Raw genomic sequence first — 25,764 nt, forward strand, 5'->3', positions numbered from 1 at the left:
TAACCATCCCCTTCCATAGTCTTAGCCTACACCTACTGCCTAATCCTAACCATCCCCCTTCCATAGTCTAACCCTACACCTAGTGCCTAACCCTAACCATCCCCTTCCATAGTCTAACCCTACACCTAGTGACTAACCCTAACCATCCCCTTCCATAGTCTAACCCTACACCTAGTGCCTAACCCTAACCACCCCCTTCCATAGTCTTACCCTACACCTAGTGCCTAACCCTAACCATCCCCTTCCATAGTCTTACCCTACACCTAGTGCCTAACCCTAACCATCCCCTTCCATAGTCTAACCCTACACCTAGTGCCGAACCGTAACCATCCCCTTCCATAGTCTTACCCTACACCTAGTGCCTAACCCTAACCATCCCCTTCTGTAGTCTAACCCTACACCTAGTGCCTAACCCTAACCATCCCCTTCCATAGTCTTAGCCTACACCTACTGCCTAATCCTAACCATCCCCCTTCCAGAGTCTAACCCTACACCTAGTGCCTAACCCTAACCATCCCCTTCCACAGTCTTACCCTACACCTAGTGCCTAACCCTAACCATCCCCTTCCATAGTCTTACCCTACACCTAGTGCCTAACCCTAACCATCCCCTCCCATAGTCTTACCCTAACCATCCCCTTCCACAGTCTTACCCTATACCTAGTGCCTAACCGTGACCATCCCCTTCCATAGTCTTACCCTACACCTAGTGCCTAATCCTAACATCCCCTTCCATAGTCTAACCCTACACCTAGTGCCTAACCCTAACCATCCCCTTCCATAGTCTAACCCTACACCTAGTGACTAACCCTAACCATCCCCTTCCATAGTCTAACCCTACACCTAGTGCCTAACCCTAACCATCCCCTTCCATAGTCTTACCCTACACCTAGTGCCTAACCCTAACCATCCCCTTCCATAGTCTTACCCTACACCTAGTGCCTAACCCTAACCATCCCCTCCCATAGTCTTACCCTACACCTAGTGCCTAACCCTAACCATCCCCTTCCATAGTCTTACCCTACACCTAGTGCCTAACCCTAACCATCCCCTTCCATAGTCTTACCCTACACCTAGTGCCTAACCCTAACCATCCCCTTCCATAGTCTAACCCTACACCTAGTGCCTAACCCTAAAAACGTTAAAATATGAAAAAACATGTGTCAACCATTTTTTGTGTTAACTATTTCCATGTTGACCTTTTGAACCCGACGACTATATGGTGGCAACCAAATGACTGTCGACCTACACATTGTCGATATTTTATCCAGATACCGTTATGGAGTCTCCCTTCAGGTTCAGTATAATTTGCCAGCGCACAAGATGCCAGTGGTCAGAATATCGACACCAGTATCCCGATGGTTAAAATTCCAACAGGGGGAGTTAAGAGTGTTATCCCCTCTCCCCTACCCTCCCCTGTCCCCAGTGGTACCTAAAACTAACCCACCCTGCCCAGCAGTCTAACCCTAAAGGCCCAATCCATGTTAAAAATATTAAAGTTTGCTGAGGCATCTGAGGGTTGACACATCAGATCCGGAGTAGACATCTGAACGATCTATTAATGACAGAACAATCACTGTTCCGACCGTCATTAGCATACACCATGTCGCTAGCGATACTCTTCAGAGGGCAGATGAGCTCACAGGGCCCCTTTAGCAGCGCCTGTCCCTTTAAACTAATCCAGATGAATCCAAGCATTGTTTATGAATTCATCTGGAGAGGTTTCTTACTTGAATGCATTGTATCCAATGGCAGGTGGTGTGTTCATTCCTCCTGTCCTCTAGCTGCAGGGAGAAGAGGCACAGCTCCCTTAACTGGCAAAAATTGGTCTAAAGAGGGTAACTGACCAAAACCTGGGTAACAATCTCCCTACTGGTTTGCTGGGCTCCAGTGCAGCAAGTGACTAGCTGGAACTCTCAACCTGCTCTGCACCTCCTAAGTTCACTCACAGTCAGGAGGCTGCAGAGGAAGACTCTCTGGCAACTCACTGAGTGCAACTTCCATATGGGGTCATTGTGGAGTTTGGGTCAGATGCCCAACTGGACTAATAGGGGAATCCTCACAGGACTACCTTAACTCCAGTTCCCTTGAGTCCAAAACAAAAGGAGTCAACAGTCCCTGGAGGGCTCCAGATTCCCATAGGACCATCAGGGACATAAGGATCATGGTTTATTTAACACTTTTTATTAATAATTAATACCTTCTAATCTTTTACAATTTGGTCAGACAAGTATTAAAGCCTGAGATTTGATGTCTAGGCTGCAATGAGCTACACCAGAGAGTGTGGGGAGGAGACTGGTCAGATCTCTGGGCTGGTAACACACATTGACATGATGTGAGGGGAAGAGCAGGAATATAATAGGGGCTGATGTCTCCTGACGTTTGAGATACACGAGAGAGAGTGTGGGGAGGAGACTGGTCAGATCTCATTTCGTTGATTAGTTTGTACTAACAGAGGAGGGTGCAGAATAAGAGATTGCTGTAGTGACTGAACAAATGTTTATTACGCACCTGTGCTGATATCTGTATAGATGTCTTCCTCCTTACACTGATGATTACCCATTCCATACATCTCTTCTTCTCCCTCTATATCTTCTGCCTTCATATCAGTAACACACATCTCTACTTCTCCCTTTGTATCGTCTGCCTTCATATCAGTCACATACGTCTCTTCTTCTCCCTCTATAGGTTCTACCTTCATATCAGTAACATACATCTCTTCTTCTCCCTCTATATCGTCTCCCTTATTATCAGTCCCATATGTCTTTTCTTCTCCCTCTGTATCTTCTACCTTTATAATTGTCATATCTTCATCCTAAATAACCCACATAAAAGATAAGAGGTATGGTAAAACTTACCTTTGTTAACTCTTTTCCTTCAAGGTCCATAGGATCCACAGGCATGACATTGGGGTATGGTGGTGAGATCAAAATCACACACCAAACAGTTAAGCTTTTCAGAGCTCCCAAGATGCACTGGTCCTTCACCCCTATATGCCACCCACTGACTAGGCTCCTGTTTTGTTAACAAGCCCAAGGCAGGAGCTGGATAGGAAAGAAGGAAGAATGGTACACATAGTAAACCCACTCTCACACAACCGAGACGGGAACCGGTGACCAAGAGAAGCAACCCATAGAAGCAAGGTGCGTCAGGGTGGGAACCCTGTGGATTCTATGGACCTTGAAGAAAAAGAGTTAAACAAAGGTAAGTTTTACCATAACTCTTATTTTCTTCTTCAGGGTCCATAGGTATCCACAGGGTTGACATTGGCCATGTCCCAAGGGGGTGTAGTATGGTTTGCCGGCGGTCAGGGTCCCGGCGACCAGCATACCGGTGCCGGAATACAGACCGCTGGCATACCGACAGCTGGGCGAGCGCAAATGAGCCCCTTGCGGGCTCGCTGCGCTCACCACATTGCGGGCATGGTGGAGCGCTACGTGCATCACGCTATTTCCCCTCCAGGGGGGGTCATGAACCCCCAAGAGGGAGAAAAGATGTCGGTATGCCAGCGGTTGGGATTCCGGCACCGGTATGGTGGTCGCCGGGAGGCCGGCTGCCGGCAACCTGAAGACCACCCATCCTAAAGTCGTTGTTTAAGGGAGGGGATGCTCCTGAGCTGAGAGGAGAATTTTACATCCAAATGAAGCATCCTGAGAGTATCAAAGGCATAGAATCTAAAAAAAACTTGTGGACAGAAGACTATTTGGCTGCCTTGCACAGTTGTTCAGCCAATGCGCAGTGGTGGGCTGCCCAGGAAGGTCCCACAGAGCGAGTAGAATGAGCAGAGACTCTATCCAGTACAAGAAGGTCCATCTGCATTTAAGCCTGTGAGATAATCATACGAAGCCATCTGGCCAGAGTCTGTAAGCTGGCCAGCCCCTCTTGTGGAATCCATATAGGACAAAAAAGGGAATCCGTTTTCCTTACAGAACTAGTACGGTCCATGTAGATATGAAGTGCACGGACCACATCCAAGGAAGCCTCACCTGCCGAGAGGTCTGGAAGGACGGAACTATTAGTTCCTTATCAAGATGGAAGCTGGATACAACCTTGGGGAGGTAACCAAGTCGGGTCCAAAGGACAGCTCTGTCTCGATGAAAAATTAAGAATGGGAAGCGACAGGAGAGCACCCCTAAATCTGATGTCTGCTATTAACCATTTGAGGTCTACCGAGTCTAGATGTTCAAACGAAGACTCCTGCAATGCCTAGAGAACTATTAACAGAACCCACAGAGCCACTGGACGAACAAAGGGTGGTTGAATACGAAGTACCCCTTGAAGAAAAGTAATGGCAATGGAGCAATACGTTTCTGGAACCAGACTGACAGAGCCGAGACATGTGTAAGGAAAGCCAGGCAATGTCCAAGATCCAATCCAGCTTGGAGAAAAGCAAGGATTCTGAAAACCAGAAAAACTAGAGGGTCATAGTGTCGTAGAACACACCACTGGAAGTATGCCACACACGGTAATAGATACAAGCGGAGACCGGCGCCCGCGCCCTTAGCATAGGGGGTTATTCAGAGATGGACGCAGATCGCTGCATACGCAGCCAGATCTGCATCCATCTCCTTACATGCTGGGGGCCGCCCAGCATGTGTGACTGGCCGCCTCTCGATGCTGCGGATGCATCAAACTAAGGGTGAGCACTGGCAGCGTCAGGCAGTTGGCCGACATTTTTGAAATCGGAGCGGCTGCATGTGACATCACGCAGCTGACCTAAAAACTGTTACGAGACACCCACGTTTGGCAAGCCCTGCCCCCCCCCTTCCATTGCTGTGTTGCAGCCCACCGAATGGCCTCATCCTTCCTGGATGTGGCCCCAAGATGTGGCCAGTATACGTGCACACACCACCCGAATGCAGCCGAGTAAGAGAAATCCTAGGACCTTAAGATTGATGACTCAAGAGCCACACAATCAAAGACAGTCGAGCTAGGTCTGGATGTAGACAGGGACCCGAGAAAATAGGTCTGGTAATAGAGGGAGTGGAAAAGGAGCGTCTATGGAGAGACTTTTGAGGTCTGTGAACCAATGGTGTCTGGGCCAGGACTGAGCTATCAACAGTATGGTGCCTCCTTCCTGCTTGAATTTGCGAAGCACCCTGGGAAGGAGGGAGACCGGAGGGAAGATGTACCCTAGATGGAGGGTCCACTTTACTGCCAAGGCAGCCATGAAGGCTGCTTCAGGGTCTCTTGTCCTGGACATGTACAGAGGAAGCTTGTGGTTGTGCCGTGAGGCCACGAGGTCCACCTCTGGGAGAGCCCACCTGTCCACCAGAAGCTGGAAGAGTTCTGGGTATAGAGACCTGCACGTCCTGACGGCTGAGGAAATCCAACTCCCAGTTGAGGATCCCCAGGATGAATACCACAGAGATGGTCGGGAGATGACATTCAGCCCATCTGAGACTATGATGTAATAAAATGAAAAGTATAAAATGTTCGGTTTGGTTAAAGAATAATATATCATTTAATCAATTATAAAGATTACATACAAATTAAAATACATAAAAAGACACAGTTCTTGAATTTGTCAGTTAATAGCAAAATTCCATAGACCGGTCTATTAAAAACACACCGGGCAGGTGTTAACCATTCATTTGTGCACCCGGAGTTAAATTAGCAAGACATAGTCACTGGATATAAGCCATTATGAATCCAACAAAATCCAGTGAAATACCCAGTCAGAAAGTTAAGAGGTTTACCCAGTCCTTGTGAACTGTATGATACCTGCTGGCTGGTAATCTTTGCTTCTATTATGCAGGTGTAGCGGTGGGTCCAGGATAGTAAGGTGGTCTTCTCTGTATTATTGCTTGTCTGGGTAGAAGTGTCCACTCAATAAATGATTAACCAGGGGCTCAACGCGTTTCAGTGTGGAAATGCCCACATCTTCCTCAGGAGCAGTGGCGTTGTCTGTCAGGACCTGTACTGGCCTGCCTTGAAGAATGTTCTGAGCCAGAGTGAGAGCCCTGTAGATGGCTCGAAGTTCCAGGACGTTGGATTGGCCAGTCCCTCTTGGTGAGAGTCCAACAGCCCTAAAAAGAGTTTTGGCCAGTTACTGCATCCCACCTTCTGAGGCTTGTGTCTGTGGTGAGGAGCACCCAATTTGGGATACATAAGGGTCAACCCTTTCCAAGTGGGATATCTGTAACCACCAGGAGAGGGAGAGATGAACTTCTGGAGAGGATCATAATCTGGGATCTGATCCTTGTGTGTTGCCCATTCCACCTGGACAGGATCAGGTGTTGTAGGGGCCTCAGGTGGAACTGAGGGTACTCCACCATGTGGAAGGTGGATACCATGGACCCCAAGATCTGCATTCCTGAATGAATTGACACTCTGCGGCTGTGGAACAACCTGTGTAATCGCAGTTACAGTCTGGAAATTTTGTCTGCTGGCAGGAAGATTCTTTCTACTTGAGCAACCAGAAGAGCTCCCAGATGTACCATCCATTAAGAGGGGATTAGGAAAGCCTTTCTCCATTTGATTAGCAATCTGTGTGTGTGTAGGAAGGCAATGGTCACCTGAAGATGGTGGTGAAGAACCTCTGGAGAGTGTGCCAGAATCAGCAGGTCATCTAAGTATGGGAGTATTCCGACTCCCTGACGATGAAGCTGAGCCGCCACAACTGCCATGATTTTGGTAAAGACCCTCAGAGCTGTAGAAAGTCCAAAAGGCAGTGCCTGAAACTGGAAATACTGTTGTAGGACAGCAAACCGTAAGTATTGTTGATGAGAGGGCGCTCTAAGTATATATATATATTATTTATTAACAGTTTCTAATGTAGCGTAGCATATTCCATTGCCCTTTACAATTGGAACAACAGTAATAGAACAAAACTGGGGAAAAACAAACAGATACAGAGGTTGGAAGGCCCTGCTCGCAATCTTACACTCTATAGGGAAATAGGCATTGATACACAAGGATAGATGCTACCTACTGCATAAAGGTCCACCAGATTGCAAAGGTTCTTAATGGGCTGTATGATACCAACACCCGGCAATGTTGGCCAAGGGTCAAGAGGGTGTGAGAGTAAAGACAGACAAAATATGTGAGATTATGTGTGGACTGTACAAAGGGGATGTTATTAAATAGGGAAGCATTGAAGGTTATGTGGGTGGGTCTTGAATTTGATAAGCTTGTCTGAAGAGGTGAGTTTTCAGGGAACGTTTAATGGTTTGGAGACTAGAGGCGAGTCTTATTGTGCGTGGGAGGGCATTCCACAGAGTGGTTGCAGCCCAGATAAAGTCCTGTTATTTTGAGTGGGAACAGGTAATACATGTGGATGAGAGACGCAGATCTTGTGCAGAGCGGAGAGGTCGGGTAGGGAGATATCTTGAGATGAGTGAAGAGATGTATGTTGGTGCAGTTTGGTTAATAGCCTTGTATGTCAGTAAAAGTATTTTATATTTAATACGGTAAAATACTGGTAACCAATGAAGGGACCGACAGAGCGGATCTGTAGCCTCACAGCTGCATTCAGAATGGATTGTAGTGGTGAGAGCCTATGTTTGGAAACACCAGTCAGGAGCCTATTACAATAACTAATGCGGGAGATAATCAGAGCATGGATTAGAGTTTTTGCTGTGTCTTGTGTAAGATATGGTTGTATTGTGAATGTTTCTTAGATGTATGTAACATGATTTTGAGATAGATTGGGTATGGGGAACAAAGGATAGCTCAGAGTCAAGTATGACACCTAGGCAGCGAGCTTGTGGGGTAGGGTTGATTGTTGATTTAACAACAGTGATAGAGATAACAGGTTGGAAACTATTATTGGTTGGTGGAAAATAGGATTCTAATACCTACCGGTAAATCTTTTTCTCTTAGTCCGTAGAGGATGCTGGGGACACCAAAAGAACCATGGGGTATAGATGGGATCCGCAGGAGACATGGGCACTTTAAGACTTTCAAAAGGGGTGTGCACTGGCTCCTCCCTCTATGCCGGAGTATAATAGGGGCTGATGGCTCCTGATGTATGAGATACACCAGAGAGTGTGGGGAGGAGACTGGTCAGATCTCTGGACTAGTAACACACAGTGACATGATATGTGGGGGAGAGCAGGAGTATAATAGGGGCTGATGGCTCCTGACGTATGAGATACACCAGAGAGTGTGGAGAGGAGACTGGTCAGATCTCTGGGCTGGTAACACACAGTGACATGATATGTGGGGGAGAGCAGGAGTATAATAGGGGCTGATGGCTCCTGATGTATGAGATACACCAGAGAGTGTGGGGAGGAGACTGGTCAGATCTCTGGACTAGTAACACACAGTGACATGATGTGAGAGGGAGAACAGGAGTATAATAGGGGCTGATGGCTCCTGACGTATGAGATACACCAGAGAGTGTGGAGAGGAGACTGGTCAGATCTCTGGACTAGTAACACACAGTGACATGATGTGAGGGGGAGAACAGGAGTATAATAGGAGCTGATGGTTCCTGTCTTCCCCACTGTGCAGATACATTTCCCTTATTAGTTTGTATTGGCAGAGGAGGTTGTAGGATAAGAGAATGCTGTAGTGACTGAACAAGGGAAAATAGGATTTTAATACCTACCAGTAAATCCTTTTCTCTTAGTCCGTAGAGGATGCTGGGGATGCTTCAAGAACCATGGGGTATAGACGGGATCCACAGGAGACATGGGCACTTTAAGACTTTAAAAGGGGTGTGAACTGGCTCCTCCCTCTATGCCACTCCTCCAGACTCCAGTTATAGGAACTGTGCCCAGGGAGATGGACATATTTCGAGGAAAGGATTTATTGTTAAACTAAGGTGATATTCATACCAGCACACACTTCAAGCACGCCGCACAACGTGGTATTCAACAGAACACAAGCCAACGGCATGAACAATTTCAGCAACAGGCTGAGTATAAACAGAACCCAACAGGTGTGTAACCATAACTAATAACTGCAGATACAGTACGCACTGGGACGGGCGCCCAGCATCCTCTACGGACTAAGAGAAAAGGATTTACCGGTAGGTATAAAATCCTATTTTCTCATACGTCCTAGAGGATGCTGGGGACACCAAAAGAACCATGGGATTATACCAAAGCTCTAGAATGGGCGGGATAGTGCGGATGACTCTGCAGCACCGATTGACCAAACTTGAGGTCTTCATCGGCCAGGGTATCAAATTGTAAAACTTCGCAAAAGTGTTCGAACCCGACCATGTAGCCACTTGGCAAAGCTGTAATGCCGAGACCCCTCGGGCAGCCACCCAGGACGAGCCCACCTTTCTAGTAGAATGGGCCTTCACCGATTTCGGCAACGGTAATCCGGTTGTGGAATGAGCATGCTGAATCGTGTTACAAATCCAGCGTGCAATGGTCTGCTTGGAAGCAGGACACCCAATCTTGTTGGGAGCATACAGGACAAACAGAGCTTCGGTTTTCCTAACCCGAGCCGTTCTGGCGACATAAATTTTCAGAGCTCTGACCACATCCAAAGATTTTGACTCAACGAAAGCGTCAGTAGCCACTGGCACCACAATAGGCTGGTTCATGTGGAAAGATGAAACCACCTTCGGCAGAAAATGCTGCCGAGTCCTCATTTCTGCTCTATCTTCATGAAAGATTAAATAAGGGCTCTTGTGAGACAAGGCCGCTAACTCAGACACCCGCCTTGCGGACGCCAAAGCCAACAGGATGACCACTTTCCAAGTGAGAAACTTAAACTCCACCGTCTGTAAAGGTTCAAACCAATGCGATTGAAGGAACTGCAACACCACATTAAGATCCCATGATGCCACAGGGGGCACAAATGGAGGTTGGATGTGCAACACACCCTTCACGAAAGTTTGAACTTCTGGACGGGAGGCCAATTGTTTTTGAAAGAAAACCGATAAGGCTGAAATCTGAACCTTAATTGAGCCCAACTTTAGGCCCGCCTCCACACCTGCTTGTAGAAAATGGAGAAAACGTCCTAGCTGAAACTCTTCCGCAGGCACCTTCTTGGATTCACACCAAGACACATATTTCCTCCAAATGCGATGGTAATGTTTAGACGTTACGCCCTTCCTGGCCTGAAGAAGTGTGGGAATGACTTCACTGGGAATACCCTTTCGGGCTAGGATCTGGCGTTCAACCGCCATGCCGTCAAACTTAGACGCGGTCAGTCTTGGTTTACGCACGGCCCTTGCTGTAACAGGTCCTCGCGTAGAGGAAGAGGCCAGGGATCTCCTATGAGTAATTCCTGAAGATCTGGATACCAAGCCCTCCTTGGCCAGTCTGGAACAATGAGGATTGTTTGAACCTTTGTTCTTCTTATGATCTTTAGAACTTTTGGAATGAGAGGCAGTGGAGGGAATACATACACTGACGGAAACACCCATGGTGTCACTAGTGCATCCACTGCTATTGCTTGAGGGTCCCTGGACCTGGAACAATATCTCTGAAGCTTCTTGTTGAGGCGCGACGCCATCATGTCTATGTGAGGAATACCCCAATGACTTGTCACTTCTGTGAAGACCTCTTGATGGAGGCTCCATTCTCCTGGATGGAGATAGTGTCTGCTGAGGAAGTCTGCTTCCCAGTTGTCCACTCCGGGAATGAAGATCGCTGACAGTGCACTTGTATGCTTCTCCACCCAGCGGAGAACCTTTGTGACTTCTGCCATTGCCGCTCTGCTTTTTGTTACGCCCTGGCGGTTTTATGTATGCTACTGCTGTCACATTGTCCGATTGGATCAGCACGGGCAGATTGCGAAGAAGATGTTCCACCTGCACAAGGCCGTTGTAAATGGCCCTTAACTCCAGAACGTTTATGTGGAGACAAGTTTCCTGGCTTGACCATCTTCCTTGGAAGTTTTCCCCTTGTGTGACTGCACCCCATCCTAGGAGACTTGCATCCGTGGTTACTAGGATCCAGTCCTGGATCCCGAACCTGCGCCCCTCCAGGAGGTCATAGCTGTGTAGCCACCACAGGAGTGATATTCTGGTCTTGGAAGACAGGATTATCTTTTGGTGCATGTGCAGGTGGGATCCGGACCACTTGTCCAACAGGTCCCACTGAAACACTCTGGCATGGAATCTGCCAAACTGAATGGCCTCGTAGGTCGCCACCATCTTCCCCAGCAACCGAGTGCACTGATGGATTGACACTCTTGGTGGTTTCAGAATTTGTTTGTCGCCGGAATCAACTGTGATTTTGGCAAGTTCAGGAGCCAACCATGTTGTTGAAGAACTGTCAGGGACAGGGCAACGTTTTTTACCAACTGGTCCCTGGATCTCGCCTTTATCAGGAGATCGTCCAAGTACGGGATAATTGTGATTCCTTGCTTGCGAAGTAGAACCATCATTTCCACCATTACTTTGGTGAAACTCCTCGGAGCCGTGGACAGGCCAAATGGCAACGTCTGAAATTGGTAATGACAATCCTGAATTGCAAACCTCAGGTAAGCCTGATGTGGAGGATAAATGGGAACATGTACGTAGGCATCCTTTATGTCCACCGACACCATAAAATCCCCTTCCTCCAGACTGGAGATCACCGCTCGGAGAAACTCCATCTTGAATTTGAATTTTTTTAGGTAGAAATTGAGGGATTTCAGGTTTAGGATTGACCTGACCGAGCCATACGGCTTCGGGACCACAAATAGGCTTGAATAAAAGCCTTCTCCCTGTTGTGACTGGGGAACCCTGACGATAACCTGATTTTGACAGAACCTTTGTATGGCGTCGCAAATTACCTCCCTGTCCGGAAGAAAAACTGGCAAGGCCAATTTGAAAAATCGGTGAGGGGGGACGCCTTGAAACTCCAGTTTGTACCCTTGGGATATTATTTGTAAAACCCATGGGTCCAGGTCCGAACGAATCCAGAACTGACTGAAGAGTTTGAGACATGCCCCCACCGGTGCGGACTCCCGCAGCGGAGCCCCAGCGTCATGCGCTGGATTTGGCAGAAGTTGGGGAGGACTTCTGCTCCTGGGAACCGCTACGGCTGGTGATCTTTTCCCCTTTCCCCTTCCTCTAGCAGCAAGGAAGGAAGACCGAACCTCGCCCTTTCTTGTATTTATTGGGCCGAAAGGACTGCATTTGATAGTGGTGTGTCTTCTTTTGTTGCGAAGGCCCATAAGGCAAAAATGATGACTTACCCGCGGTAGCCGTAAATACCAAATCAGCGAGGCCGTCACCAAACAAGACACCACCTTTGTACGGCAGCATCAGCATTCCACTGATGAATCCACAATGCTCGTCTAGCTGAGACTGCCATGGCATTGGCCTTTGATCCCAAAAGGCCAATATCCCTCGCCGCTTCCTTTAGGGTAAGCCGCAGCGTCCTTGATATAACCCAGCGTCAAGAGGATGTTATCCCTATCTAGGGTATCTATATCAGATGACAAGTTATCTGCCCACTTTTCAATAGCACTACTCACCCACGCAGAAGCAATGACCGGTCTGGGTAGTGTACCTGTGGTCGTATAAATGGATTTTAACATAGCTTCCTGCTTACGATCCACAGGGTCTTTAAGGGCTGCCGTGCCAGGTGCCAGGGAGAGCCACCTTTTTAGACAACCGCGATAAGGCCTTGTCCACAATGGGGGGTGACTCCCACTTTTCCCTATCCCCAGAGGGAAACGGATAAGTCACCGGAATCCTTTTGGGAATCTGAAATTTTCTGTCAGGACTTTCCCAGACTTTATCAAATAGAGTATTCAGTTCATGAGAGGAAGGAAACGTTATCTCAGGTTTCTTCTCCTTATACATACAGACCCTTTTATCTGGAACAGCAGGGTCCTCAGTGATATGCAATACCTCTTTAATAGCCACAATCATGTACTGAATGCTCTTTGCCAATTTCGGATCTAATCTGGAATCACTATAGTCGACACTGGAATCAGTGTCCGTGTCGGTATCAGTGTCAGCCAACTGGGTAAACGTACGTTTCTGTGACCCCGAGGGGACCTGAACTTGTAATAACATATCTTCCACGGATTTCTTCCATGCCTGGGTATGAGACTCAGACTTGTCTAATCGTTTACTAATACGAGCTACATTAGTATTCAAAGCATTCAACACATTTACCCAATCAGGAGTCGGCGATGCCGACATGGTCACCCCCACCGCCTTTTGCGTCTCTAATACAGCCTCCTCCTGTGAAGAGCACTCAGCCTCAGATATGCCGACACACGTGTAATAAACACCCACAGACACACTGGGCTTATAGGGGACAGACCCACAGAAAAGCCTGTCAGAGAGACACAGAGGGAATTTGCCAGCTCACAACCCAGCGCCAAATCAATGGGTCTGAAGTGATTACTAAAATTCCCTAGACCTGTAGCGCTTTTTATATTATATTACTGCACCAAATAACCAACCCCTCCCCCCCACCCCCACCCCCGTTTTGCACCCTGATACTTGTTCAGGAGTGTGAGGAAGGACCAGCGCCTCTGCAGCCAGCGGAGATGAAATGGCGCAGAGTGAGCTGCGGGGACGAAGCTCCGCCCCCTTAATGGAGCGCTTCCGTCCCACTCTTTGTAATACTGATTATACTGGCGGGGGTTAGGACAGTGCCTTTGCACTAATGTCCTCTCTTGCCAGTTTATGCTGAGGATTTTAAGCTGCCCAGGGCGCCCTTCCCCCCCGGCACCCTGCACCCAGTAGTGCTGTGTGTGTGGGCGGGAGCTTGGCGCGCCGCGTCCGCTCGCTGCGCGGTACCTCAGGGAAATGCCGTCACTGAAGTCTTCTTTCTTCTTCTACTCACCTGTCTTCTGACTTCTGGCTCTGTAAGGGGGCTGACGGCCGGCTGTGGGAGCGAGCATCTGAGCGTACCCAGCGATCAAACCCTCAGGAGCTAATGGTGTCCTGTAGCCAGAAGCAGAACCATTAAACTCACTAGAAGTTGGTCATACTTCTCTCCCCGCAGTCCCACGAAGCAGGGAGGTTGTTGCCAGCAGCCTCCCTGAACATAAAAAACCTAACAAAAAGTATTTTCAGAGAAACTCAGTAGAGCTCCCCTGTAGTGCGTCCAGTCTCACTGGTCACAATTCAAAATCTGGAGTCTCGAGGAGGGGCATAGAGGGTGGAGCCAGTGCACACCCCTTTTGAAAGTCTTAAAGTGCCCATGTCTCCTGCGGATCCTGTCTATACCCCATGGTTCTTCTGGTGTCCCCAGCATCCTCTAGGACGTATGAGAAATATAATAAATTCTGTTTTGGAAATATTAAGTTTGAGGTGGCGAGATGTCATCCAAGATGAAATGGCAGAAAGGCATTCAGTGACACGGCCCAATACAGAGGGTGACAAATCTGGGGAGGATAGGTAGATTTGAGTATCACCCGCATACAGATGATACTGAAATCCGAAAGAGCTGATTAGTTTCCCAAGAGATGAGGTATAGATTGAGAAAAGCAGAGGACCTGAGACCGAGCCTTGCGGTACTCCAGCTGAGAGAGGTAGTGAAGAGGAGGTGGAATCAGAGAAGCGGACACTGAAGGAGCAATTAGATAGGGAGGATGTAGGTAAACGTCCTCGATGTCAAGAGACACCATAAAGTCCCCAGGCTGCATAGCCAGGGCAATAGAACGGAGAGTTTCCAAACGAAACCTGGGCACTTTGATAATATGTTCAGAAACTTGAGATTTAGGATAGCTCGATGAGACCCATTGGGTTTCTGAACCAATAAGAGAGTGGTGTAAAACCCCCTTCCTTGCTGAGACGATGGGACAGGGATTACTACCCCTCAGTGCAGCAAGAAGTGAATGGTCATCTTGAGGGCCTGGCCTTTGCACAGGTCTGATGGGGGACTTGTGTAAAAGTACTGGTGGGATGGCCGTTTCAGAAAGGAGAAGGCATACCCGTGAGAGACCACTTCTTGCACCCAGGCGTCTGTTGTAGTCCAACGCCAAGACTGTGCTGAACAAGTCAGCCTCCCACCCTGGGAACTCCCAGGAGAAGGCCCACCCCATTAGGCTGTAGGCTTATCTTCAGAACTGGTAGATGGACGTCTGGTAGCCCAGGCCTGCTTGGTCCTGGGCTAGGAGGCCTTTGTGGAGGTTGACTGCCTAGGAAAGGACTGACATCTAGCCTTGCCCTGGGGATGAAAGGACCAGTTATTTATATTGCGCACACATATTCCGCAGCGTTTTACAGAGAATATTTGTCCATTCATATCAGTCCCTGCCCCAGTGGACCTTACACTCTATATTCCCTACATGTACACGCACACACATTCACACTAGGGTTACATTTTGTGGGGAGTCAATTAACCTAGTATATATTTGGATTGTGGGAGGAAACCGGAGCACCCGGAGGAATCCCATGGCCTCAGTGCTGTGAGGCAGTAATGCTAACCATTACACCATCCGTTCTGCCCCAGTAGAAGAACTACAAGGCAGAACACAGGCCATTGCCACTTTTAGGCAATAACACTAGGGATTATTCGGTCTCTAACCTAGCTGGATGTCCCCGTTGCTGAGTGCAGACAGGGAAGTAGCTTTGGCTCTGCTTTCACACCGCATGCGTATCCAACAGTGAGGTGGTAAGATTCCCTTCACTTAGCTCTCTTGTTCCTCCGCCGGTTCTTGCTGTCAGCATCCAGAGTCATGACAGCTGAGCACTGGCAAGCATGACTCTGCTTCTCAGCCGGCACACCTGAGAAATGATGCCACGGCACAGTGGTTGAAAAATGCTGCCACAGGGGGAGGTATTGCAGGGGCTGTTATGTGGTCCACAATTGTAGCCAGCATCTGTGAAAACGAAGCCCAAGGGGGTTCCTGAGCAGGGGCTGGAGGGGCTGACTGGCCCGGAGGGGAATAACAAGTGGCATATAGACCATCTTGTACCACATCCTGCTAAACAGGATTTACAGGACACCAGTGTAGGAGCCGCAGCCTGTTTGTTACCCTTGCCATTGCTAGACACAGCTGTAGGTATAGAAAAACACACAATATGGCAATAAGCAGTGTGTAACCAAGAGAGTATGTGACAGCCTTCACAAACACGGGTAGCTGTGTAGTACAGTGAACCCCCGATACACCAGTACGTTAGGGTTGTGAAAGAATGGGAAAGGTATAAAATGACAGTAGAAAAATAATACAGACAACAGAGCTAGCACAAGTCACATACATTGCAGAATACACAATAAAACTGCAAAGGGCACTAAACTTAAATACATAGACCATTGACTGGTAGGAAATAGCGCTGTATAACCCGAGTCCTAGAAGAGGTATACAGGGAGACTGGACCCAGTGATCCTGGAGACCTGAGCAAAGCTGAAAATGGCTGCCATCTGTCTCTGAGGGGGAGGAGGGTGGAGGAGGTGCAGCTCAGTGGCGGGAAGACCTCAGCGGAAGGGTGCCCTAAACTGGGGGAATGGCTGCAGGGTAGCGGCTGGCCTCCCCTATGCTGACTTTAACTGTTCTCTGCGCCAGTATAATCAGCCCTGGTGGTCCAGTGGAGTCCCGGACGAATCCGGTGTCCACATCAGCACCTCCAATCTGTCTCCAAGACTGGAGGTAGGATTGCATATAGACGCGGGTTCCTGCAAGTGGGAGCACACCTCACCTGTCCACCCGCGCTCTGTCTGCAGTCCGGGGTACTGCCGTGTGGCCACACTAGCCAAGTCCATAGGCGTCCTGCGGAAAGTACCTCGCCGTGGCTGGAGTTGCAGCGCCGGTGGGGGGGGGGGGGGGGTTCATGGAGCAGCAGCGCTGGCATACAGAGGACTGCCTAGCACTGCCTGCTCTTTATAAAAAGAAATAAAAGCCTCGGCTGCTTAAACGCAGCCCAGTATTCTAAAGGTGAACCCGCTCTTGCTGGCACCAAACGACAAACTGAGCAGCCTAGGCTGTGGGCGGGTATAGGGGTGAAGGACCAGTGCATCTTGGGAGCTCTGAAAAGCTTGTATGATCCTGATCTCACCACCATACCCCAATGTCATCCCTGTGGATGCCTACAGACCCTGAAGAAGAAGAAATAATGCTTTATTAATGCCGGACATCATTTACTCAGAGTAATCAGGAGAAAAATAACACAATAGTACTAATTGCCCAGATACATTTCTCACATATTACAATATATCTGTGATCCCATTCTGTTTTCCTAAGGGCCCCATACACTACAGCCACATGTCGGACCCTCATGTCGCATACGATTTCCCTTGAACGACCTAGGGGCTCCGATCCGATGCTTACGGGACCGCACATCGGATCGGATGTAAAACACATCCGATTTGCCACTTTTCACCCGATTTATCAGCCCAAAAGGTCAAAATTAAATGGGGCATTATCGTTCTACTGTATGGGGCCCTTCATACAGGGATAGATGTTTTCATATTGTTATTAGGGTCCTATAGTGGGGCAGGGGGCTAGAGACCCCCAATTACACTACTTTCCCCACGTGTCTCATTATCACCCGGATATCTCACACCAGCCCCATCACTACAGAATATTAAGTATCCCTGTACATTACAGCAAGTACCTCCCTGGGGGTACACCTACCTGATCCTCCTGTGGGGTCATGTGATTCTCCTCTGTACAGTCCTGGGAATACAGAGGACGGGGACATCTCTCTGGGGTATCTCTGTTACTGGGTCCATCTGTAGGAGACACACATTGACTGAGTACAGTGTATATATGTGATTATCAGGTGATGTGTGTATATAGGGGGTCCCATACCTGCTCTTCCCTGTACAATACATGACAGTCTCCTCTTACCCAGTGATGTGAGGGGCCGGTGATTCTCCATCATCACGTCCTTGTACAGACCCCTGTGTTCCTCTATATACTCCCCCTCCTGCATGGAGACATAGACAGTGAAATCCTGACACTTTATAGGAACCTGACACTCACAATGATACAGTCATCACCCAGACACGTCCCCCGGTGTTACTGTATAATGTCCCATTCCCAGCAGTCACCTCTCCAGTCATCACCCAGACACGTCCCCTGGTGTTACTGTAGAATGTCCCATTCCCTGCAGTCACCTCTCCAGTCATCACCCAGACACGTCCCCTGGTGTTACTGTATAACGCCCCATTCCCAGCAGTCACCTCTCCAGTCAGCAGCTGAATGATCTTGTTAGTGAGTTCCAGGATCTTCTGGTCATTGTGCCTCTCATGATTCAGTGAGTGAGGTGGAGGCACCGTGATGGGGCTCTGGGTCCTGCTCAGTCCTCCTGACACATGGGGACGGCTGCTGGGTGTTTCACACTCACTGGATGTCTTCTTCACTACTGTGTAATCCTGTGTATTGGGGAAACAATAATAAGAATTTACTTACCGATAATTCTATTTCTCGGAGTCCGTAGTGGATGCTGGGGTTCCTGAAAGGACCATGGGGAATAGCGGCTCCGCAGGAGACAGGGCACAAAAGTAAAGCTTTCCGATCAGGTGGTGTGCACTGGCTCCTCCCCCTATGACCCTCCTCCAAGCCAGTTAGGTACTGTGCCCGGACGAGCGTACACAATAAGGGAGGAATTTTGAATCCCGGGTAAGACTCATACCAGCCACACCAATCACACCGTACAACTTGTGATCTAAACCCAGTTAACAGTATGATAACAGCGGAGCCTCTGAAAAGATGGCTCACAACAATAATAACCCGATTTTTGTAACTATGTACAAGTATTGCAGATAATCCGCACTTGGGATGGGCGCCCAGCATCCACTACGGACTCCGAGAAATAGAATTATCGGTAAGTAAATTCTTATTTTCTCTATCGTCCTAGTGGATGCTGGGGTTCCTGAAAGGACCATGGGGATTATACCAAAGCTCCCAAACGAGCGGGAGAGTGCGGATGACTCTGCAGCACCGAATGAGAGAACTCCAGGTCCTCCTTAGCCAGAGTATCAAATTTGTAGAATTTAGCAAACGTGTTTGCCCCTGACCAAGTAGCTGCTCGGCAAAGTTGTAAAGCCGAGACCCCTCGGGCAGCCGCCCAAGATGAGCCCACCTTCCTTGTGGAATGGGCATTTACATATTTTGGCTGTGGCAGGCCTGCCACAGAATGTGCAAGCTGAATTGTATTACACATCCAACTAGCAATAGTCTGCTTAGAAGCAAGAGCACCCAGTTTGTTGGGTGCATACAGGATAACAGCAAGTCAGTTTTCCTGACTCCAGCCGTCCTGGAACATATTTTCAGGGCCCTGACAACATCTAGCAACTTGGAGTCCTCCAAGTCCCTAGTAGGTGCAAGGCACCACAATAAGCTGGTTCAGGTGAAACACTGACACCACCTTAGGGAGAGAACTGGGGACGAGTCCGCAGCTCTGCCCTGTCCGAATGGACAAACAGATATGGGCTTTTTTGAGAAAAAACCACCAATTTGACACTCGCCTGGTCCAGGCCAGGGCCAAGAGCATGGTCACTTTTCATGTGAGATGCTTCAAATCCACAGATTTGACTGGTTTTAAACCAATGTGATTTGAGGAATCCCAGAACTACGTTGAGATCCCACAGTGCCACTGGAGGCACAAAAGGGGGTTGTATATGCAATACTCCCTTGACAAACTTCTGGACTTCAGGAACTGAAGCCAATTCTTTCTGGAAGAAAATCGACAGGGCCGAAATTTGAACCTTAATGGACCCCAATTTGAGGCCCATAGACACTCCTGTTTGCAGGAAATGCAGGAAACGACCGAGTTGAAATTTCTTTGTGGGGCCTTCCTGGCCTCACACCACGCAACATATTTTCGCCACATGTGGTGATAATGTTGTGCGGTCACCTCCTTTCTGGCTTTGACCAGGGTAGGAATGACCTCTTCCGGAATGCCTTTTTCCTTTAGGATCCGGCTTTCCACCGCCATGCCGACAAACGCAGCTGCGGTAAGTCTTGGAACAGACATGGTACTTGCTGAAGCAAGTCCCTTCTTAGCGGCAGAGGCCATAAGACCTCTGTAAGCATCTCTTGAAGTTCCGGGTACCAAGTCCTTCTTGGCCAATCCGGAGCCATGAGTATAGTTCTTACTCCTCTACGTCTTATAATTCTCAGCACCTTAGGTATGAGAAGCAGAGGAGGGAACACATACACCGACTGGTACACCCACGGTGTTACCAGAACGTCCACAGCTATTGCCTGAGGGTCTCTTGACCTGGCGCAATACCTGTCCCGTTTTTTGTTCAGACGGGACGCCATCATGTCCACCTTTGGTATTTCCCAACGGTTTACAATCATGTGGAAAAAACTTCCCGATGAAGTTTCCACTCTCCCGGGTGGAGGTCGTGCCTGCTGAGGAAGTCTGCTTCCCAGTTTCCATTCCCGGGATGAAACACTGCTGACAGTGCTATCACATGATTTTCCGCCCAGCGAAAAGTCCTTGCAGTTTTTGCCATTGCCCTCCTGCTTCTTGTGTCGCCCTGTCTGTTTACGTGGGCGACTGCCGTGATGTTTTTCCCACTGGATCAATACCGGCTGACCTTGAAGCAGAGGTCTTGCTAAGCTTAGAGCATTATAAATTTACCCTTAGCTCCAGTATATTTATGTGGAGAAAAGTCTCCAGACTTGATCACACTCCCTGGAAATTTTTTCCTTGTGTGACTGCTCCCCAGCCTCTCGGGCTGGGCTCCGTGGTCACCAGCATCCAATCCTGAATGCCGAATCTGCGGCCCTCTAGAAGATGAGCACTCTATAACCACCACAGGAGAGACACCCTTGTCCTTGGATATAGGGTTATCCGCTGATGCATCTGAAGATGCGATCCGGACCATTTGTCCAGCAGATCCCACTGAAAAGTTCTTGCGTGAAATCTGCCGAATGGAATTGCTTCGTAGGAAGCCACCATTTTTACCAGGACCCTTGTGCAATGATGCACTGTTTTTAGGAGGTTCCTGACTAGCTCGGATAACTCCCTGGTTTTCTCTTCCGGGAGAAACACCTTTTTCTGGACTGTGTCCAGAATCATCCCTAGGCACAGCAGACGTGTCGTCGGAATCAGCTGCGATTTTGGAATATTTAGAATCCACCCGTGCTGTTGTAGCAGTATCCGAGATAGTGCTACTCCGACCTCCCTCTGTTCCCTGGACTATGCCCTTATCAGGAGATCGTCCAAGTAGGGGATAATGAAGACGCCTTTTCTTCTAAGAAGAATCATCATTTCGGCCATTACCTTGGTAAAGACCCGGGGTGCCGTGGACAATCCAAACGGCAGCGTCTGAAACTGATAGTGACAGTTCTGCACCACGAACCTGAGGTACCCTTAGTGAGAAGGGCAAATTTGGGACATAGAGGTAAGCATCCCTGATGTCCCGGGACACTATATAGTCCCCTTCTTCCTGGTTCGTTATCACTGCTCTGAGTGACTCCATCTTGATTTGAACCTTTGTAAGTGTTCAAAAAAATTTTTTTAGAATAAGTCTCACCTAGCCTTCTGGCTTCAGTACCACAATATAGTGTGGAATAATACCCCTTTTCTTGTAGTAGGAGGGGTAATTTAATTATCACCTGCTGGGAATACAGCTTGTGAATTTTTTCCCATACTGCCTCCTTGTCGGAGGGAGACCTTGGTAAAGCAGACTTCAGGAGCCTGCGAAGGGGAAACGTCTCGACATTCCAATCTGTACCCCTGGGATACTACTTGTAGGATCCAGGGGTCCTGTACGGTCTCAGCGCCATGCTGAGAACTTGTCAGAAGCGGTGGAACGCTTCTGTTCCTGGGAATGGGCTGCCTGCTGCAGTCTTCTTCCCTTTCCTCTATCCCTGGGCAGATATGATCTTATAGGGACGAAAGGACTGAGGCTGAAAAGACGGTGTCTTTTTCTGCAGAGATGTGACTTAGGGTAAAAAATGGTGGATTTTCCAGCAGTTGCCGTGGCCACCAGGTCCGATGGACCGACCCCAAATAACTCCTTTTCCTTTATACGGCAATACACCTTTGTGCCGTTTGGAATCTGCATCACCTGACCACTGTCGTGTCCATAACATCTTCTGGCAGTTATGGACATCGCATTTACTCATGATGCCAGAGTGCAAATATCCCTCTGTGCATCTCGCATATATAGAAATGCATCCTTTAAATGCTCTATAGTCAATAAAATACTGTCCCTGTCAAGGGTATCAATATTTTTAGTCAGGGAATCCGACCAAGCCACCCCAGCTCTGCACATCCAGGCTGAGGCGATCGCTGGTCGCAGTATAACACCAGTATGTGTGTATATACTTTTTATGATATTTTTCCAGCCTCCTGTCAGCTGGTCCTTGAGGACGGCCCTATCTATAGACGGTACCGCCACTTGTTTTGATAAGCGTGTGAGCGCCTTATCCACCCTAAGGGGTGTTTCCCAACGCGCCCTAACTTCTGGCGGGAAAGGGTATACCGCCCATAATTTTCTATCGGGGGGAACCCACGCATCATCACACACTTTATTTAATTTATCTGATTCAGGAAAAACTATGGTAGTTTTTTCACATCCCACATAATACCCTCTTTTGTGGTACTTGTAGTATCAGAAATATGTAACACCTCCTTCATTGCCTTTAACGTGTGGCCCTAATAAGGAATACGTTTGTTTATTCACCGTCGACACTGGATTCAGTGTCCCTGTCTGTGTCTGTGTCGACCGACTAAAGTAAACGGGCGTTTTAAAACCCCTGACGGTGTTTTTGAGACGTCTGGACCGGTACTAATTGTTTGTCGGCCGTCTCATGTCGTCAACCGACCTTGCAGCGTGTTGACATTATCACGTAATTCCCTAAATAAGCCATCCATTCCGGTGTCGACTCCCTAGAGAGTGACATCACCATTACAGGCAATTGCTCCGCCTCCTCACCAACATCGTCCTCCTACATGTCGACACACACGTACCGACACACAGCACACACACAGGGAATGCTCTGATAGAGGACAGGACCCACTAGCCCTTTGGAGAGACAGAGGGAGAGTTTGCCAGCACACACCAAAAACGCTATAATTATATAGGGACAACCTTATATAAGTGTTTTCCCTTATAGCATCTTTTTTATATATTTCTAGCGCCAAATTAGTGCCCCCCCTCTCTGTTTTAACCCTGTTTCTGTAGTGCAGTGCAGGGGAGAGCCTGGGAGCCTTCCCTCCAGCCTTTCTGTGAGGGAAAATGGCGCTGTGTGCTGAGGAGATAGGCCCCGCCCCTTTTTCGGCGGCCTCGTCTCCCGCTCTTAACGGATTCTGGCAGGGGTTAAATATCTCCATATAGCCTCCGGAGGCTATATGTGAGGTATTTTTAGCCAAAATAGGTATTCATTTGCCTCCCAGGGCGCCCCCCTCCCAGCGCCCTGCACCCTCAGTGACTGCCGTGTGAAGTGTGCTGAGAGGAAAATGGCGCACAGCTGCAGTGCTGTGCGCTACCTTTAGAAGACTGAGGAGTCTTCTGCCGCCGATTCTGGACCTCTTCTTACTTCAGCATCTGCAAGGGGGCCGGCGGCAAGGCTCCGGTGACCATCCAGGCTGTACCTGTGATCGTCCCTCTGGAGCTGATGTCCAGTAGCCAAGAAGCCAATCCATCCTGCACGCAGGTGAGTTCACTTCTTCTCCCCTAAGTCCCTCGTTGCAGTGATCCTGTTGCCAGCAGGACTCACTGTAAAATAAAAAACCTAAGCTAAACTTTTCTAAGCAGCTCTTTAGGAGAGCCACCTAGATTGCACCCTTCTCGGCCGGGCACAAAAATCTAACTGGCTTGGAGGAGGGTCATAGGGGGAGGAGCCAGTGCACACCACCTGATCGGAAAGCTTTACTTTTGTGCCCTGTCTCCTGCGGAGCCGCTATTCCCCATGGTCCTTTCAGGAACCCCAGCATCCACTAGGACGATAGAGAAAATATCATTACAAATACTCCTATATACCCTCACCCCCCCAGTCATGTCCCTGCATTGTTACTATAGATATAAGTGATGTCACTGTGACGCTCCCAGATCCCCTTACCTTCCCAGTCATGTCCCAGTATTATTACTATAGATATAAGTGATGTCACTATGACGCTCCCAGACCCCCTCACCTCCCCAGTCATGTCCCTGTTTTATTACTATAGCTATAAGTGATGTCACTGTGACGCTCCAAGATCCTCTCACCTCCCCAGTCATGTCCATGTATTATTACTATAGAGATATAAGTGATGTCACTGTGACGCTCCCAGATACCCTCACCTCCCCAGTCATGTCCCTGTATTATTACTATAGATATAAGTGATGTCACTGTGACGCTCCCAGATCTCCTCACCTCCCCAGTCATGTCCCTATATTATTACTATAGATCAGGCATTCCCAACCACGGTCCTCAAGGCACACCAACAGTGCAGGTTTTAGTGATATCCAGGCTGAAGCACAGATGGTTAAATCAAAATAACTGAGCTACTAATTAAGTCACCTGTGCTGAAGCCTGGATATCACTAAAACATGCACTGTTAGTGTGCCTTGAGGACCGTGGTTGGGAATGCCTACTATAGATATTAGTGATGTCACTGTGACGCTCCCAGATCTCCTCACCTCCCCAGTCATGTCCCTGTATTATTACTATAGATATTAGTGATGTCACTGTGACGCTCCCAGATCTCCTCACCTCCCCAGTCAGAAGGTAGATGATCTCCAGGGTGAGATTTAGGATCCTCTCAGACATGTGACTCCCGTCCTTGTCCATCCTCAGGGAATCAGTGACGCATCTCATCCTCACGTGACGTCTAGTAATCACTCTGGTTCCTCACAGCTCAGTGGTCTAGGAGTAAGTATAATTAAAATAAACACCACGGAGCACACATGTAATATACACAAATAACAAGCACTGAGTAACCGGTGAGCCCTCCTTTATCCCCCATGTCATAGAGTCCTGGTCACACATAAGACTCCTCACACATCTGCTTCATCTTCTCTGTTTTAATATATCCTAGAAATTAACCAATATTTTCTATCCCCATACAGCCCTGGTCATAGGAGCGGCCCAGGTTCATAAGACGCCCCAGTGACTGTCACACAATGCTGTATTGCTAAACGTTTACACCGCACACCTCATGGCCGGGAGTCTGACACACATCTACTACACACTCCTGACACGGGGGAAATTAGGAATAGGGATTAGGGTTTTAATAATAACAGGACACCACAGGCAGCTCCACCTGTATTATAATAATAATAGGACACCAGAGGCCGCTCCCCCTGTATCACTGTTGAGAACTCTGCAATCACCCCTACCCCACAAGCTCGCTGCCTAGGTGTCATTCTTGACTCTGAACTGTCCTTTGTTACCCACATTCAATCTGTCTCAAGATCATGTTACATACATCTAAGAAACATATCCAAAATACGCCCTTATCTTACACAAGACACAGCAAAAACTCTAATCCATGCTCTCATTATCTCCCGCATTGATTATTGTAATAGTCTCCTGACCGGTCTTCCCAAACATAAGCTCTCACCACTACAATCCATTTTGAATGCAGCTGCGAGGCTAATCTTCCTTGCCAGGCGTTCATCGTCTGCAGATCCGCTCTGTCAGTCCCTCCATTGGTTACCGGTATTCTACCGTATTAAATATAAAATACTTTTACTCACATACAAGGCTATTAACCAAACTGCACCAACATACATCTCTTCACTCATCTCAAAATATCTCCCTACCCGACCTCTCCGCTCTGCACAAGACCTACGCCTCTCATCCACACGCATTACTTGTTCACACTCAAAATTACAGGACTTTATCCGGGCTTCACCCACTCTGTGGAATGCCCTCCCACGCACAGTAAGACTCGCCTCTAGTCTCCAAACCTTTAAATGTTCCCTGAAAACACACCTCTTCAGACAAGCCTATCAAATTCCAGACCCACCCACATAACCTTCAGTGCTTCCCTATCTAATTACATCCTCTG

At 48.4% G+C, this 25,764-nt stretch overlaps 1 protein-coding gene across 1 annotated transcript in view; it reads right to left on the reverse strand.

Annotated features, from left to right (window-relative positions):
* LOC135054543 (zinc finger protein 436-like) overlaps window positions 1-25,764 on the reverse strand; it is a 46,973-nt gene that overhangs the window by 13,702 nt on the left and 7,507 nt on the right. The window contains exons 2-6 of the mRNA XM_063957688.1: window positions 24,465-24,617; window positions 17,990-18,181; window positions 17,655-17,733; window positions 17,439-17,536; window positions 2,511-2,814 (exon numbers count right to left, since the gene is read on the reverse strand). Of these exons, the coding sequence (XP_063813758.1) occupies window positions 2,511-2,814; window positions 17,439-17,536; window positions 17,655-17,733; window positions 17,990-18,181; window positions 24,465-24,569 (778 nt within the window). The 5' untranslated portion in view covers window positions 24,570-24,617. The remainder of the gene's footprint in view (window positions 1-2,510; window positions 2,815-17,438; window positions 17,537-17,654; window positions 17,734-17,989; window positions 18,182-24,464; window positions 24,618-25,764) is intronic.

This window comes from Pseudophryne corroboree, chromosome 3 (genome assembly GCF_028390025.1).
Source record: "Pseudophryne corroboree isolate aPseCor3 chromosome 3, aPseCor3.hap2, whole genome shotgun sequence".
Taxonomy (NCBI): Eukaryota; Metazoa; Chordata; class Amphibia; order Anura; family Myobatrachidae; genus Pseudophryne; species Pseudophryne corroboree.